At 35.9% G+C, this 16,179-nt stretch overlaps 1 protein-coding gene across 2 annotated transcripts in view; it reads left to right on the forward strand.

Moving 5' to 3' along the window:
• LOC111153260 (unc-13 homolog C) overlaps window positions 1–16,179 on the forward strand; it is a 574,799-nt gene that overhangs the window by 382,582 nt on the left and 176,038 nt on the right. For both annotated transcript variants that reach the window (XM_022512170.1, XM_022512169.1), the window contains one exon: window positions 3,843–3,928. In XM_022512170.1, the coding sequence (XP_022367878.1) occupies window positions 3,843–3,928 (86 nt within the window). The remainder of the gene's footprint in view (window positions 1–3,842; window positions 3,929–16,179) is intronic.

Consider the following 16,179-nt stretch of genomic DNA (forward strand, 5'->3'; position numbering starts at 1 on the left):
GATGAAATAAAAAACACATAGTCATGTAACTACCAACATTAAGATATAAAATATATTTATCACCCCAAAAGTTTCTCCACATTCCTTTATAGTCAACCCCTCTTCCCCAAGCCACTGGCAACCACTGATACATTTTCTCTTTCTGTCTTTCTAATACTGTATTAGAATCATGGTATATAAGCCTTTGAACCCAGCTTCTCTCATTCAGCATAATTCATTTGGTACTCATCTGCATTATTACATGTATTGGTATTTTATTCCTTTTTATTGTTTAGTAAATTCCATCCTATGAATCTATCACTGCTGATTTATCCATTCATCAGTTGAAGGACACTGATGTTTGCAGTTTTTGGTGATTAAGAATTAAGCAACATGTACAGTGTTTGCTATAAATATAGTCTCATTTCTCTACTACCTGGAGAAGGACTGCTGGTTAAACGTATATTTAGCTTTATAAGAAATTGCCAAATTGTTTCCCAATCTGAATCTAACATTCTTTTTTTCTCAGCCAAAATATATCAGTGTTCTAGCTCCTCTGCAACCTTGCTAGCCGTGGTATTGGCAGATTTTGTTTTACTTTGTTTCATTTTGTTTTTAAGCTGTTCTAGCAGGCATATAATGGTGCCACATTATAGTTTTATTTTGAAATTACCTAATAGTACTGTTGAACACATTCTCATGTGCTTAATTTTCATTATCTTCCTTGCTGAAGTGTCATTCAAATCCTTTGCCCATTTTTTTAATTGGGTAATTTTTTTATTATTGAGATTGGAGAGTAATCTATGTATTTTGGATAAAATTCCTTTATCAATTACATGTTTTGCAAACTGTTTTCTCCTATACTGTTGCTTGTGTTTTCATTTTCTCAGTAGTACTTTTTGAAGAACAAACTAATTTTCATAGTATAATTCATCAATATTTTATTTTATGATTTGAACTTTTTGCATCACATCTAAGTAACCATTGCCTAGTGCAAAGTCAGAAAGATTTTCTATGTTTTGTTTTAGAAGTTTTATAGTTTAAGGTTTTATATTTAGGTATGTGATCCATTTTGAGTTAATTTTTTATATGTCATAAAGTATGGGTCAAGGTCTATTTTTTTTTTTTTTTTTTTGCATATGGATATCCAGTTACTCTAGGACAACTTACTGAAGACTACCGTTTCCCCACTGAATCACTGGAACATTTATTGAACAATAATTAACCTTGTATTTGAAGATGCAGTGTCTTAATTACTATATTTCATAGTAAACTATGAAGACAGGTGTTGTAACTGCTTCAGCTTTTTTTAACATTACTTTTTGTTCTTTCTGGTCTTTATCCTTACCATGTAAATTTTAGAATCACTTTGTCAGTTTCCACAAAAATATCCTGCTGGAATTCTCATTGAGATTGATTGAATCTATAAATCAATTTGGGAAAATTTGACATCCTAACAATATTGGATATATCTATCCACAAGTACAATATATTTCTCCATTTAGGTTTTATTTGGTGTCTCTCCTCAACACTCTATAGTCTTCTTCATATAAATTTTGTACATATTTTCATAGATTTATACCTAAGTATTTCATAACTTTTGGTGACATTATGATTGATACTGTTATTTAAATTTCAGTCTCCAATGGTTGAATGCTAATGTATAAAAATACAATGATTTGGATATTGACTTTATATTCCATGAGGCTACTGGACCATTAATGGCTTTTTCTCTAGTGTTTTTTTTTTTTTAATTCTCTGCATAGATAATCATGTCTGAAAATAGAATTTTATTTCTTCCTTTGCTATCGATATGCCCCTTTTCTTTCTTTCTTTTTTTTAAGCTTTTATTTATTTGAGAGAGAGAGAGAGAGCAGGCATGCACAAGCAGCAGGGAGGGGCAGAGGGAATGGGAGAAACAGATTCCCTGCTAAGCAGGGAACCAGACATGGGGCTCAATCCTAGGACCCTGAGATCATGACTTGAGTTGAAGGCAGACGCCCAATCGACTGAGCCACCCAGGGACTCTATATATCCCTTTTCTTATTTCTTTTTCTTGTTTTCTTTAAAACTTTAGGAATGCCAGTATAATGTTTAATAAGAGTAGTGATGTAAATATCACTGCTTTGATTTCAGTATTAATTAAGTATAATGTTTGTTGTAGGTTTTTGTACATTCTCTTTATAATGTTGAATTCCCTCTAATCCCTAGTTTTCAGAATTTTATTTGTTCATCATGAATAAATATAAAGCTTTGTCAGATAAGTTTTTCTACTTAGTCAATTAATACAATAAATTACATTGATTCATTTTTGAATGTTGAACCAACATTGCATTTTGGGGATAAACCTCTCTTGATCATGATGTATTATCCTTTTTATTTATGGCAGGATCAAATTTGCCATGTTTTACTGAAGAATTTTGCAACTATTCTTATGAGAGATAGTGTTTTTTGGTTTTCTTTTTGTAATTTTTTTAATATCAAAGCATTATAAAGTGAATTAATATGTTCTTCATTCTTGATTCAAAAAGTTAAAATAATTTCCTCCTTTTATGAGCTTAAAGCACTCTCATTATGTTATCACTTACAATTTTGTTGCTACATAATTATTACATAAAAAATAATACACTACAAATTATGCGATGTTAGTGGCTATCCACAAATGAAAACTTTTGAAATAAATTATATGCCTAAGTTTATTTTATATCCATAGAATAAAATTTAATGTTGAAACTAATTTGCATATATTCAAGTTATGTAAATTTTTTCGATCATAGCAAGTGTCCTGAGTTTAAATACTTGATAAATGTACAGACTCTGCACATAAATTTTAAAATATCAATTGATATTATTAGACAAATTGATAGATGACAGTTGGTAAGGGATATGTGATGAAACACAGCTTCTTTTGGTGCAAAGTTGGGTTAGAATAGTTTTATGTAGTGTCAGTGGTTTTTTTTTTTTTTTTATTTGAGGTCATATTGAGGTCATGTTAACTTAGGTAACACTTTCTTTGCTATTCAGCATTGCTATTACTCCTTTTTTATTTAAACTCAAAAATATAAATGAACGTGAATACAGTATTCCTTACTGTATTTTTTCTTTCTTAGTATATATTATTTTTGTATTTATGTATATATTAAATATTTATTAGAACAGAAAATACTTTCAGTCTTAATATATTGGCATGTCGTGTTTTCAATATAATGAAAAGACTTAGTCATTCTATTCATTGGGCTTATATTACTGGGAGCCTTATCATAAGATTGAAAGCACGTACAAAGGAATGCATATTTAGCAGCACTAGGAATGTTAATCCTGAAATTTATTTGATCTAAAACACAGACATACTTGGGAATTCTGGAGTCTTGAGGAATGGGTCCCCCGTGGGCCATTTTACTAGAGAAGTAGGGAGTCTTTCTGAAATAATTTATTTTAAGCAAATAAAGAATGGAAGGACTCAAGCATGCTTTAAGGAAAATGACTAACAGATGAATGTAAGGTGTTGTTTTGGCTATTACGTACTCAGAGTCTTTTGCCCTCTGTTCAAAATTGAGATACAAATAAAAGGGCTCTTTAGAACAAACACACACATAGCCTAAGACATCCATCAGGAGTTCCAGGCACCACTACCTTGGACTAATGTTACAGAGTCTATTTTTCCAGCACCAAATAACTGTGTTTATTTCTACACTCTGGTATGTAGCTTTGCCCCTGCCTATGAAAGTTTATAATGAAAAACTCATAAATAAAAGTATTTATGAACCAGACATCAATTACTGTGGCATATATGTCAAGTGAGGTGTCTCATTTTTTAGACAGATTTCTCTTTTTGATGTACTCATATATGTGTTTGGTTTTAGGTTTCCTCAAGAACTGAACATGGGAAAAATAAGTGCTGAAATTATGTGGACCCTTTTCACTCAAGATATGAAATACGCACTAGAAGGTAATTACAAATATTTATACTTCTTAAAATACATGTTTTAGGTAGATTGTGATTTTGTGTTCTTGATTTTAAGTGTAAAGAATTGATGCATTAAATGTTGTGATTAGTTCTAAAACTTATTTCCACATTGTAGGAAAATAAAGGTCTCCAAGTCTTTCAAAGCCCTCAAAAACATATATTTTTTAATCAAGTCATTGAAGCCTCAGGATCGTACCAAGTATCTCACTCGTAGGCTCATGCTCAGATGCAGGGGTACCTAACAGAAGTTCATTTACTAGGGCAGACCATATTGAAGGCGTGAGTAGGTACAAATATTTGTCTAGATGGACTTGGAAATTGCATCCATGGCTATGAAAGTTAAAATCTGACCAAAGTCTTCAAAAAGATAGTGGCAGGGCTCTTTGCCTGAAATACTGTTCTCGATAAGTCCAAATCTTACAAGGGAAATAGAGCTCTTTAAAATAGAACTTTAGGGGCACCTGGGTGGCTCAGTAGGTTAAACTTCTGACTTTTGGTTTTGGCTTGGGCCATAGGATCCAGCCCCTGATCCAGTGAGCTTAGCTCTGCACTGAGCATGGGTCAGCTTGGGATTTTTCCCCCTTCCTCTCCCTGCCTCTCTGTTCTTCTCCCTATCTCTCTCTATCTCCCTGTCTATATATATGTATATATAATATATATGATGCATATATAATATATATCTTTCTGAAATATATATTGTATGTATTATACAATATCTGTCTATATATATCTTAAAAACAAACAAACAGAACTCTAAGTTAAAAAATTCTATCCATATCCTCACACAATGCTTAGTTAGAAAACCAGAAACCAGTCCAGGTTTCCTGTCCTCTAGTAACTTATAGTCTAGAAGAAAATTTTCTTTGCATTTGTTCAACAGTATATTTTGAGCCCCTAGAAGCTAAGTGCCCACAAATATACTCAGTGTGGGGGACACGACCACCATGGTCCCTGCCTTCAACAAAATTATGGAGGGTAGTCACAAGTAATATGAGGTGATTAAGGTTAATGATGATAGAATGTCTGGAGGAAAAGCATCTAAATCAGATTTGGGACAAGGGAACAAGGCAGCCTTTCTAGAAGAACTTCCTCTGTGCGAGTGTTATATGACAAAGACCTGAAGAATAAGTAGGAGTTAGTTCTGGGAAGAGATGAGCAGGAATCCTCTGTCTTGTCCTGTTAGAGGACAGAGCATTGGCAATGAGAGTGAGCACAAGGCACATTTGAGGAAAGCACACTCAGCAGGTCCTACGAGCAAGAGGTAGCAAGAAGAAAGGCTGGAGACATTGACAGGGACTGGCATACAGGAGCTGGTGGACCATGGTGAGGAGTTTGACAAAAGATGGTAAAGGCATTTCAGAGGTTCATGTCCTGTTTAGATTTGCAACTTCAAAAAAGCATTTTGACTGTAACATGAAAAATAGATTAATAGGGTAAGAGTGGTTCAGAGTTCATTCTCATTGTATCACTGTTTTTGTTTTTGTTTTTGTTTTTATTAGTTTTGTTTTTTGGCATTGCTAAAACATAAACATGATGCTAGGGGACACAGTGGAAACATACAGACATTTTCATTATTTGAAAGAGGCACACAGTAGATTTTAACATCTGATTTTCTGGTAAAGTCTGGGTCTCCCACCCACAAATACAGAAGTTTTCTATCCTTAATGTTAAACCAGACTCTTTGGAGGCAGAAATTCCTTATTTTGCAGTGAGATATTTGTTCTCCATAGTATCAACCAGGAGCGTTCTCTCTACCTCTGCCTCTGCCTCCCACCAACCACATCCTTTCATGCCACTCTGCTGCAAATCTAGGAGTCTCCTTAGACTCCTTAGGTCAAATGGGAAGCACCAATACATTCGGCTGGTAAGTTTCTTCAGTTAGCATGTGCTCCCTTAGTCCCATCCCTCATATTACCCCACCCCCCTCAAATGTCTTTCAGGCATCTCAACTTTGTAAGATCAACAAAGAATTCCTAATCTCCCCTGTCAAAACCTGCTTCTTCCTTCTGCACATATTGCAATATTGGCATGACCACTCATCCAGTTACTCAAGTCAAACACAAAAGGGTTTTGTGGACTCCTTTCTTTTCCTCAGCACATTCTAAGTTCAACTTTTTCCAACCTGCTGCTATTTCCTTGACTTCTCTTCCCACCAGTCTTCATAAGCAGTGATGTGGGCCTCATTTTAATCTCATCCTCTTGGGATCCAAAGTCACTGCCAGGAATAACCTTATTTTAATCAGCTATCTAGCAACTAATCAGTATCTTTTATTTGTGTATTTATGTATATGCATTTGATCGCTTCTTAACCGGCTGTAACAATGTAAGGGTCTTGCCTGGAGTGATGCCTACAAGATAGAAGCTACTGAGTAACTACTTGCTGAATAAACAAAGACTTCACTGGGTAATCCCAACTCAGTGGAGGGGTGAGCAGAGGAAGAGACTTCCACTTGTGATCTTCTTGGGACATTCCAAGAGGTCAACGCCTTTGTGCATTATCATTCTCACCTGTAACGTGAAAAGTTTACACTGGATCAGAGGGTTGGGCTATGGGCAGGGAGGCTTCTGCCCACACTTTGGAAGAATGTGATTATTTAGAACAATCCCATGGTGGCACTGTTTGCCAGTACACATTTTCTTCAGGCCAGGCCTCTCTTTTCTTATGTAATAACATTTGTGTAACTATTGGTGTTTTATGTTACATTTACTTTTAAAATAAGTAGTTATTTTAGAGGATTAAGCATGCTATTTCTGTTAAGGAATTTAATCTCAAAAATTTAATATTCGTTAGAAATAGCAATGAAGATAGGAATGCTACAAGTAAAGTGTATGTAACTTTGCTTAGATGTTTACTGATTATAGATTAATAGCTCTATGTAAGAAGAGTACCCAAAATGCTGAGACTGTAGCATCAAAAATCAGGTCCAAGATCAAGAGTAAATAATTTTGTAGTTATCTTAGCTTTTTTGAGATAAGAATCTCCTTTTTATTTTTTTTATTTTTTTAAAGATTTTATTTATTTATTTGACAGAGAGAGATCACAAGTAGTCAGAGAGGCAGGCAGAGAGAGAGGGGGAAGCAGGCTCCCAGCTGAGCAGAGAGTCCGATGTGGGGCTCGATCCCAGGATCCTGAGATCATGACCTGAGCTGAAGGCAGAGGCTTTAACCCACTGAGCCACCCAGGCGCCCCAAGAATCTCCTTTTTAAAAAGAATTTTTATCTGACTTTTTAAAATAGTTTTAGTGAGAGGTAATTCACATACCATACAGTTCAACCAACTTAAAGTGTATAATTCGGTACTTCTTCTGTTCGCACATTCACACACATTTTCAAGAAGTCATGGTAAATATATTAAGGGAGTAACTTGGATTGCAGTTTATGATTTATGCATCTTCTTTTTCCACCAGAAGAGAAGACTTTTGGGAGCAAAGATTGTTTTTTTTATCTTTGTATTTATTGAACTGTAATAAAAACGCACCATGTGTTTGTTTACTTGAAGTGAATTGCAAATGGGATAATCCTATACAAACAATCTTAGAGACAAGGACAGGATACCTGCATGTTCAAACTAAACATCTGTGATATTGCAAGCCAGGAGGCAGCAGGGGATCTGAGTCCAGGAAACCCAACTTCAGAAAGCTTTATCACTCATGGGCTGTGGAACCTTGGGCAATTAATGCTTCTTCAAACCTTGATTTTTTTTTTTTCCTTAAAAAAAGCCATAACTGAACTGATGAATCATTGGACATTAAATCCAAAACCATACTAAACCTTGGCTAAATTAATTTAAATTAAAAAAAAAAAAGCCATAGGGAGTCCCCAGGTTGGTGTGAGGATTGCATGATATGTTAAATGCACTTTGCAAACTGGAAAGCACTATGCTAATGGGACGGGACTATGATGATGATGATGATTTTTAAATAGTAGCACTCACTCTTTTTCTTTTTTTTAAGATTTTACTTATTTGTTTGACAGACAGAGATCACAAGTAGGCAGAGAGGCAGGCAGAGAGAGAAGGAAGCAGGCTCCCTGCTGAGCAGAGAGCCCAATGCAGGGCTCAATCCCAGGACCCTGGGATCATGACCTAAGCTGAAGACAGAGGCATAACAACTGAGCCACCCAGGCGTCCCATGATTACTTTTATATAAAGGGGGAAAGATCTGTCAAAGTCTCAAAGCAGTCTCCTTCAAGGGTCATTTAAGGTTTAAACCCCTAGAAGAGTGTTCACAAATGCATGTGAATCTGATCACTTTCTCTCCCTTCTTCCTTTTCACTATTTCAGTCTAATAGGTCACTTCAAGAAGTGTACTACACCTTTTTTTTAAAATGTGACATGCATAATAATTAGAGAAAATGAGGACTTCGAGTACCTCACAGAGTAGAGGGCATACAATTAAAAACATTCATCTGGCAGGCTCTTGTGCACACTGATAGTGATTTTTCTGACTCTCCCTATTTGCCTTCTAAAACGTTGTTAAAATTAATTGACTATGGAGTAGTGCTTTGGACTGTTGACCTGGAAAGACTCTGTGTTGTTACGTAGTTTGGGCTCCATAGTTCATCTTGTGAGTAAAGCAGGAGACCCCAACTTGTGAGCAACCTGTGCTAGAGTCCGGTCAACAGAGAGGAAGGAACCAGCTAGAACTTCCAGACTTGTAGCTATTGGCAGCTTTTTGCTTTACTTCATGAACTCATCAACTGCTGTAAAAGAAATAATCTAATTTAAAATCAAAGAACTTTTTCCCAACTTTACTCAATGTGTATGAGCCAACTTATTTTGTTTTTTAACATTTGACATTGACCACCTTGCAAGTGTAATAGACAGTCATTCATCTGATCACTATGGTGATAACTTACTGAATAAAGCCAGGATAAATTATTTTGTTGATTAAAAAAAAAAAAAAGAAGATGTACTTTCTGTGAAAAAGAAAGCACAGGAAGGGAGAAAATTGTGAAACAAACTTGGTTTTGTGGAATTTTTTCTAAACAACTTATTCTAAAAACTCTTGTAGTCATTACCCTGGCAGGTACAAATGTAGGTTTAGCAATAATTTGGACATAGGTCTGAATTCAGTCTCTGCTACTTTACATAAGCTTCTTAGCTCTGGTTCTGTATAGTTTATTAAGCTCAGCAAGCCTTACTTCCCACATTTGTAAACAAGGGACAGAAATACCTAGCCTATAAATTATTATAAGGAGAAACAAGAAAACCAGGAGAGACAGGAATGAGGGAGAGTGGTTTCCTAGCGCATAATAAATATTCAACAGTTACTAGCCATTATGACAAACTTGAGGATTATAATTTAGTAAGCAACAAGTTGGAAATGATTTATAACACCACCAAAATACCTAGATGCCTGTAAGTGACTGAAATGTTTAATTGGTAATTCCAGTTGACTGCAGAGATTGTGTTTGTCATCTTGATATCCACAGAATTTGGTTCCCTGCCAATTGTTAAATCAGGACAGTCCTATTCAGGGCATTGATTGTGTAACATATGTCTGTGTCTTCAAAGTCTTTATTAAGAACAAACCCTGCCAGGCCTCAAGATAGCAGCCAGATGGTAGATGGGGTCCACAAGGATTCAGGTGGTTTCTAATTAATAGTTCTGTAAAAAGAGTATTTGGGATGCTTTCAAACACTGATTCTTAAGTTGGGACTTGTGGCTGGTCTTCAAGTCATATCCTGAAATGGCATCGACATTTAGGAAGTGGTGGGATGGGAGAGAGGTGTCTCAGGCCTTTGTCCTGTTCTCAGATGAATCTTTGAATAGAAGAACAAAGTCACTGAAAATAAATTGGTTAAAATAATAACTTAGGCTAAGATAAAGATAAAATTACAATATGGAACACCCAATCGTCTTTCACCTGGCATTAGTAAAGTCGCCCATATCAGTGCTCCTCAAACTTTAGTTTCCCACTTGTCTCCTAGGAATCTTGTGAAGCACAGGTTTTGAGTGGGTTGACCTTTGAGGGAGGTGGAATTCTCTTAATTTCTAACAAAATCTGAAATGATGCCAGCCAGCTTGTTGGTGTACCACACGCTGAGTATAGCAAGGCTTCAGTGCTGTTAATGTAAGTGATAGTTCTGGACCTTCTGCCTTCTTATTGCTGAGCTTTGTTGACTGCTACTGAGTTACCATGTTGGACTTCAATAGAAGAAGATTCTCAGACTGCTTTTGTAGTTTTTGAGCATATCATCATCCTAGAAAGTACAATGAGTTCCATTAATTTTTCTTCACACTTCCCCTGCACTATCTTCTCTTAACTTACAAATTCAAATATTTGCATACTGAACACCTTCTGAGAGTTCTTTACTCTCTACATATTTATTGTGAAGGCCTTCTCTCAAAGAAGTATGATCTCCTTCTAAAAATGTTCTCTGCCCAAATACGCATGTCAGGCCACCCTGACATTTAAGAACATTGACCTTGACATCTTTACTGGTCTTTTGGCTACCTTGACTATACCAGAACTAACTTGTTGCCCCATAAATGTCTTTAGCCTCACTTAAAGTATTCTTATATTTAATATCTTTTTGGTCTACCTCCTACTTGGTCTACCTCAAACTATTATTTCACACTTGTCATCTTTCTGGTCTGCTTCTCATCCATTTTCTGCTGATTTTCAAGTGTACCCTCACAAATCACTGGTTGTCAATTTATGTCGGTCCTCATTTTTTAGTAGACAAGAATGGTTTCTTACTAGTTTCTACAGTGAATAAAATCTCCCTAGAAACAACTGATTTCTTTCTTCTCCTATTTCCTACTTTCAGTCTTTCTTGATATTACTTGAATGAGGAGATTAAACCTCTACCTATGTACATTTCAGATACTCTGGACGGAACAGAGATTGAAAGCACCTTGTAGAGGATCTCTCTGGCCTCCTTTTCTTAAGGCAATAATAATCAACCTATTTTTTTTCTCCCATTTTCCAACATTACTCAGAGGTGCAGAAACTCCCATGAGTAACAGGAATGTTGGCGTTCCTTAACACGGAGAGATGGCAGGTGGTTTTCCTTCATCCTACTGAGTCCTATTGAGAATTATCACTGTCATCCAGAAACAGACAACTTTTCAGTTATTCAAAGCAATAGCACAACACGTATTTGTGACAGTATTAGCTTTTAATGGATAATGTTTGTAACTGAAAGTAAAAATTCTGTATTTCATATAACTAATAAGTCATTTTCCTATTCTAAAAGCCATTTGTTAAGATTTCAGGAGTTTGGCAACGCCTACCAAGATACCACAGAGACATTTAAACATGACTTGAGGATACTTCCACTTTCCTGATGTTATAAAATAGCTTAATAATCATTCCAGGTGCCTAAGCTAGAAATTGAGAAGTCATGGTTGACTTCTTTCTTTCTTCAGCATCTAATTAGCAAATATATAGTATAAGCTCTATATCTAAATTCTCCTCCATGATTTTCTTTTCTACGCTTCTTACCATTGTCCTTGTCTAGACACATCTTTCCTGCTTCCACGTTCATGGGTCAGGTTCTTCCTTTGTAGCTGCCTCCCTGACCACTGGATAAAGTTGAAACTCCTTAGCAGATCCTGGACCTGATTGTAGCCCTAGTATTTAATGCCTCCCCCCATACATAGACTATATGTCCTAGCTGCATCCAGATATTTGACATTTCCCTGAAAACTTCTTTTAAGTTTCTCTCACCCTGCCCAAGCTTTTTCCTACTTGCCATCTCAAAGACTCACATATTCTTCAAAGTTAATTCAGAAGTTACTTCTTACATAGTCTTCCCTGAGATTCTCAGAGAGAAATAACTACTTTGTCCCTATTCTCCTATAGTACTTCCTATTATAACATTTGTTCTTGTGTTACGCTTCACAAACACATGACTTGCTATACTCTGAGCTCCTACTCTTCTTTGTTCAAATCTCCCTACTCTCTCCTTTCTCTGACACTTAATAGAAGTGCTCTGAACCAATGAATGCACACATAAATATACACCTATGTTTAAAAACAGGCAAAAACATAGCTTGTTTTATTCCTAGATGCTCTGTTCCAGCCACAACTCAGTACAATCACACAGGCCTGATGCAATCTACTCATACTCATTCAAAGGAGAACATTTCCCAATAATTATTTTCACCATGTGTTATGGTTGTAGCAGTTCTAGGACGTGTTTAATAATCATAGATGTGTGGGAATGCAAGTTGGTGCAGCCACTCTGGAAAACATCATGGAGGTTCCTCAAAAAGTTGAAAATAGAGCTACCCTATGACCCAGCAATTGCACTACTGGGTATTTACCCCAAAGATACAAACATAGTGATCCGCAGAGGCATGTGCACCCGAATGTTTATACCAGCAATGTCCACAATAGCCAAACTATGGAAAGAACCAGATGTCCAGCAACAGATGAATGGATAAAGAAGATGTGGTATATATATATATATATATATATATATACAGTGGAATACTATCAAAATACTATACCATCAAAAGAAATGAAATCTTGCCATTTGCGACGACATGGATGGAACCTAGAGGGTATTATGCATAGCGAAATAAGTCAATCAGAGAAAGACAACTATCATATGATCTCCCTGATATGAGGGAGTGGAAGTAGGAAAAGAATAAATGAAACAAGATGGGATCAGGAGGGAGACAAACCATAAGAGACTCTTAATCTCGCAGAACAAACTGAGGTTTGCTGGGGGGTGGGGGTTCAGGCGAGGGTGGTGGGGTTATGGACGTTGTGGGGGGAGTGTGCTGTGGTGAGTGCTGTGAAGTGTTTAAGCCTGGCGATTCACAGACCTGTACCCCTGGGGCTAAAAATACATTAATATGTATATTAAAAAATAAAAAATTAAATAAAATGGGAAAAAAATAATCATAGATGTGAAAAAAAAATCCTGAATACTTTTCATTTACCCATAAAGTGTGCATGCGTGTGTGTGTGTGTGTGGTAAGAGAAGATGGTATGTTTACAGTGATGTTCAAGCTATATTTCCTTGGTAAATTATAAAATATTCTTTCCAGTCATACCCTGCTTATCAGCCCCACCTTCATTTTTTGTGACATCTTGCTAATTTGTATTAACCTATCTTCACATGGAATTCCATATCTAGATTAATGGACAACAAATGAAAACAAAACTACAACAAATGATCCCTAATTCTTGATGCTCATTACTACAAAAATACAGCTCTATTCATCTAAATTTTCAGTGACTGTTCACATGAATCACCCAAAAACTGAAATAGGATTTCTGGACTAATATATCAGTTTAGATGGGATAAGTTTATTTGAGAGATCATATATTATATTTGCCCCTCAGTCCCTCCAAATAAAGCTGATAACAAAATGTATTATGTGCTACATTTGTCCCCACCACCCCAAAATAAAGGCAAGAGCAAAGTATATTTATTGATATTTAAGTTTTCTGGATTCACTGGTTCTCAAAATATAGGGCCTAGCAGTCTGTTTTTTAAATAAGACCTCTAGTTGATTCTGATGCAAACATTCTGATGCAGTTTGAGACTATCATTTTTTTTAAATTTATAAGAGAAAGAAGAATAGAAGAAAAATAACAATTAAAAGGATAAGAGAACTAAAAAATAAGTCTCAAGGAAATTAAAGGAGAAAGGCTGAGTTAAGTCCATTAGCATGAAACTCATTTGGAGAAAAATCACAAGGAAGATATTAATAACTCAGCCAAGAAGGCTTATACTCTTATGTCAAGAAAAGTCTGTAGAGTATTCAGTAATATAAAGGAAAACAAACCTCTGTTAAAAATGAATGAAAAACCTGCTTATTTTGTTAAGTCTTCTATTCAAAAGAAAAATAGAAATACATATTGGATTCATGTTAAGCCATTTTTCATTTTTTTTCCTTAGAGTCATATTCCAATGGAAGCAAATAAATTTCCTCTAGTATTTACATCTTTTTTTAAACTTTATCACTTTTTGTAGAACAAAACGCAATGCATTTTGAAACAGTTGGTGCTTTTTTGTACCATAATGCTACAAAGCGAAATGTCATAGAAGGTGGATGACTAGCTTTACCATTTGCATATGTTTTATTGATCTTATGGTGGGACTTTAACGGGTGATTTTGGTAAAAATTGGCCTAATGGTATTTTACATATTTAACTGTTCAGTGTGCTTCAATGTATGTTTAACACAGTAAACCTTTTCATGGTTTTTAAGAGAATGCATGGTCTTACTAATGACATTCTCAATTATACGACATTATGAACTCTGGGGTATAGGACCATATGGACCGTGTTTAATCTTTTACATAAGCCTGGCAGTTATAGGTGCTTAATAAATAATCATTGAATGAATATCCAAGGTGGATGAAAGCTGTATGCATGTGGTGTAGGTTAACTACATAGTTCAGAAAGATTTTTGTCCTGATTAGAACCAGGGAGTGTACTTGCTAAAACTTTCTATATGGTTTCAGGAACATTCTATATTAAAGTAGATTACTCATCAGTTTAATTGTTCTTATTGATGTTTGGAAAACAGCATAGTAAAGCTTCAGTCCATAAGGATGGCTTTGATTAGATAAGCCTTTGAGATTCAAGTGTCAACTAAATAACACAGACAGTGATCTAATACATAATGATCTGTTTTACATTAGCAAGCACAGCTCACAAAACATATGGTAAAACTGAGAGAGAGCCAGATTTTAGCCATCAAACAGATTTTCACAGGCCAGTTAATAAAAACCAACTGTCAAGCTCTATAATCTGAAGTCTAAAAACATTCCATTAGATCCCCATGGCATTTAAAGGGGAACTAGAGATCACTGAGAGTTAAGTGCTGAAAACAGGGAGAGACCAAGGTAGACGAATGTTTTTCATCCCCACCTTCCTCTGCTTGTTCTTCTCCCTCTGCTCTTTCCTTCCTACTCCTACCTGTCCCTGCCCCTTCTTTATCATCTTCTTGAAGATATTGATCTATTCAGGGTACACTTAGGACTTTCCAGCAGATTGATTTGACTAAGGTGTTTGGGACATCTTCGATAATCCTTCCAAAAGATCTGAAATCAAAATAAGAAAGGATAGATATTAAAATTAAAAATTAGGAGGGGCACCTGGGTGGCTCAGTGGGTTGAAGCCTCTGCCTTCGGCTCAGGTCATGATCCCAGGGTCTTGGGATCGAGCCCCGCATCGGGCTCTCTGCTCAGCGGGGAGCCTGCTTCCCCCTCTCTCTGTTCTGCTTGCCTCTCTGCCTACTTGTGATCTCTGTCAAATAAATAAATAAAGTCTTTAAAAAAATTAAAAATTAGGAGGGATGGGGATAGGAAATAAATGCTGCTTACAAGGTGAGCTGGGAATGGCCATAAAATGGAAACTAGAAATGAAGCTTGTAAACCCTTTGCTTTTCACTTTCTAAACATAGTATTTCTCAGACATTTAGGGGATCTCGCTCATCAGTGTTAGTTCAAATGACCTAAACTGGGAGGCAAGGAGCCTCTTTCACACTTACAGCAAATGTATTTCACAGTTTCCTCCTCTCTGGTAGCACCCCTCTACCCCCACACCAACAATTAAGTTAAAACTACATGTTTTGTATTTCCGGAAAAGATTGAGAGTATAAACTGTGTCTGTAATTAATCCAGAACATGCTGACTAAAACACTTAGCTTCAAAATAACAAAGAAAAATAGGCATTCAGGAGTGTTTGGAATACCATTATTCATCTTAACCTTTAACTGTCTACTAACTCACCTTATAATCTATTTCAGTAGAAGATAATTAAAATATGTTCACCTGAGTAATATACTGCGTTCCTTTGATAGAAATGAGTGTATTAGAGTAAAACCTAATTAAATGGTCTGCCGTTTTCTCTGGGTTCCCCAATCTCCAACTCAGAACGTAATCACACACCAAAAACAGGTCTAAACTGACTTACACTGTGAATGTGGCCTCACTAGCCATACAAGGAGATCCGTTTGTCAGACACACCCCGTGTGTGTTCTGAAATTAGGTTCAGTGATTTTTAAGTCTATCTTTTAACTTTAGCAAAATCCCAGGCAAATAGAAATGAGTCCCCCAAAGCCCAGGGACTGGTTTTTTTTAGAACAAAGAGATGGAACATCACCAGTTCAAGTATTTTAAATTCTTACATAGCCATATGTAAGTAGCAATAAAACTCTTTCTGTCTACCCAGACTCGGGCTCTTACAAAAAAAATTCTCGTAGTATTTCACGTAATCTGGTAATTTATTTGATGTTGAAATAAAGAACACTCATGTACA

The sequence above is a fragment of the Enhydra lutris genome, unplaced genomic scaffold (genome assembly GCF_002288905.1).
Source record: "Enhydra lutris kenyoni isolate GAN:26980312 unplaced genomic scaffold, ASM228890v2 scaffoldscaffold31, whole genome shotgun sequence".
Taxonomy (NCBI): domain Eukaryota; kingdom Metazoa; phylum Chordata; class Mammalia; order Carnivora; family Mustelidae; genus Enhydra; species Enhydra lutris.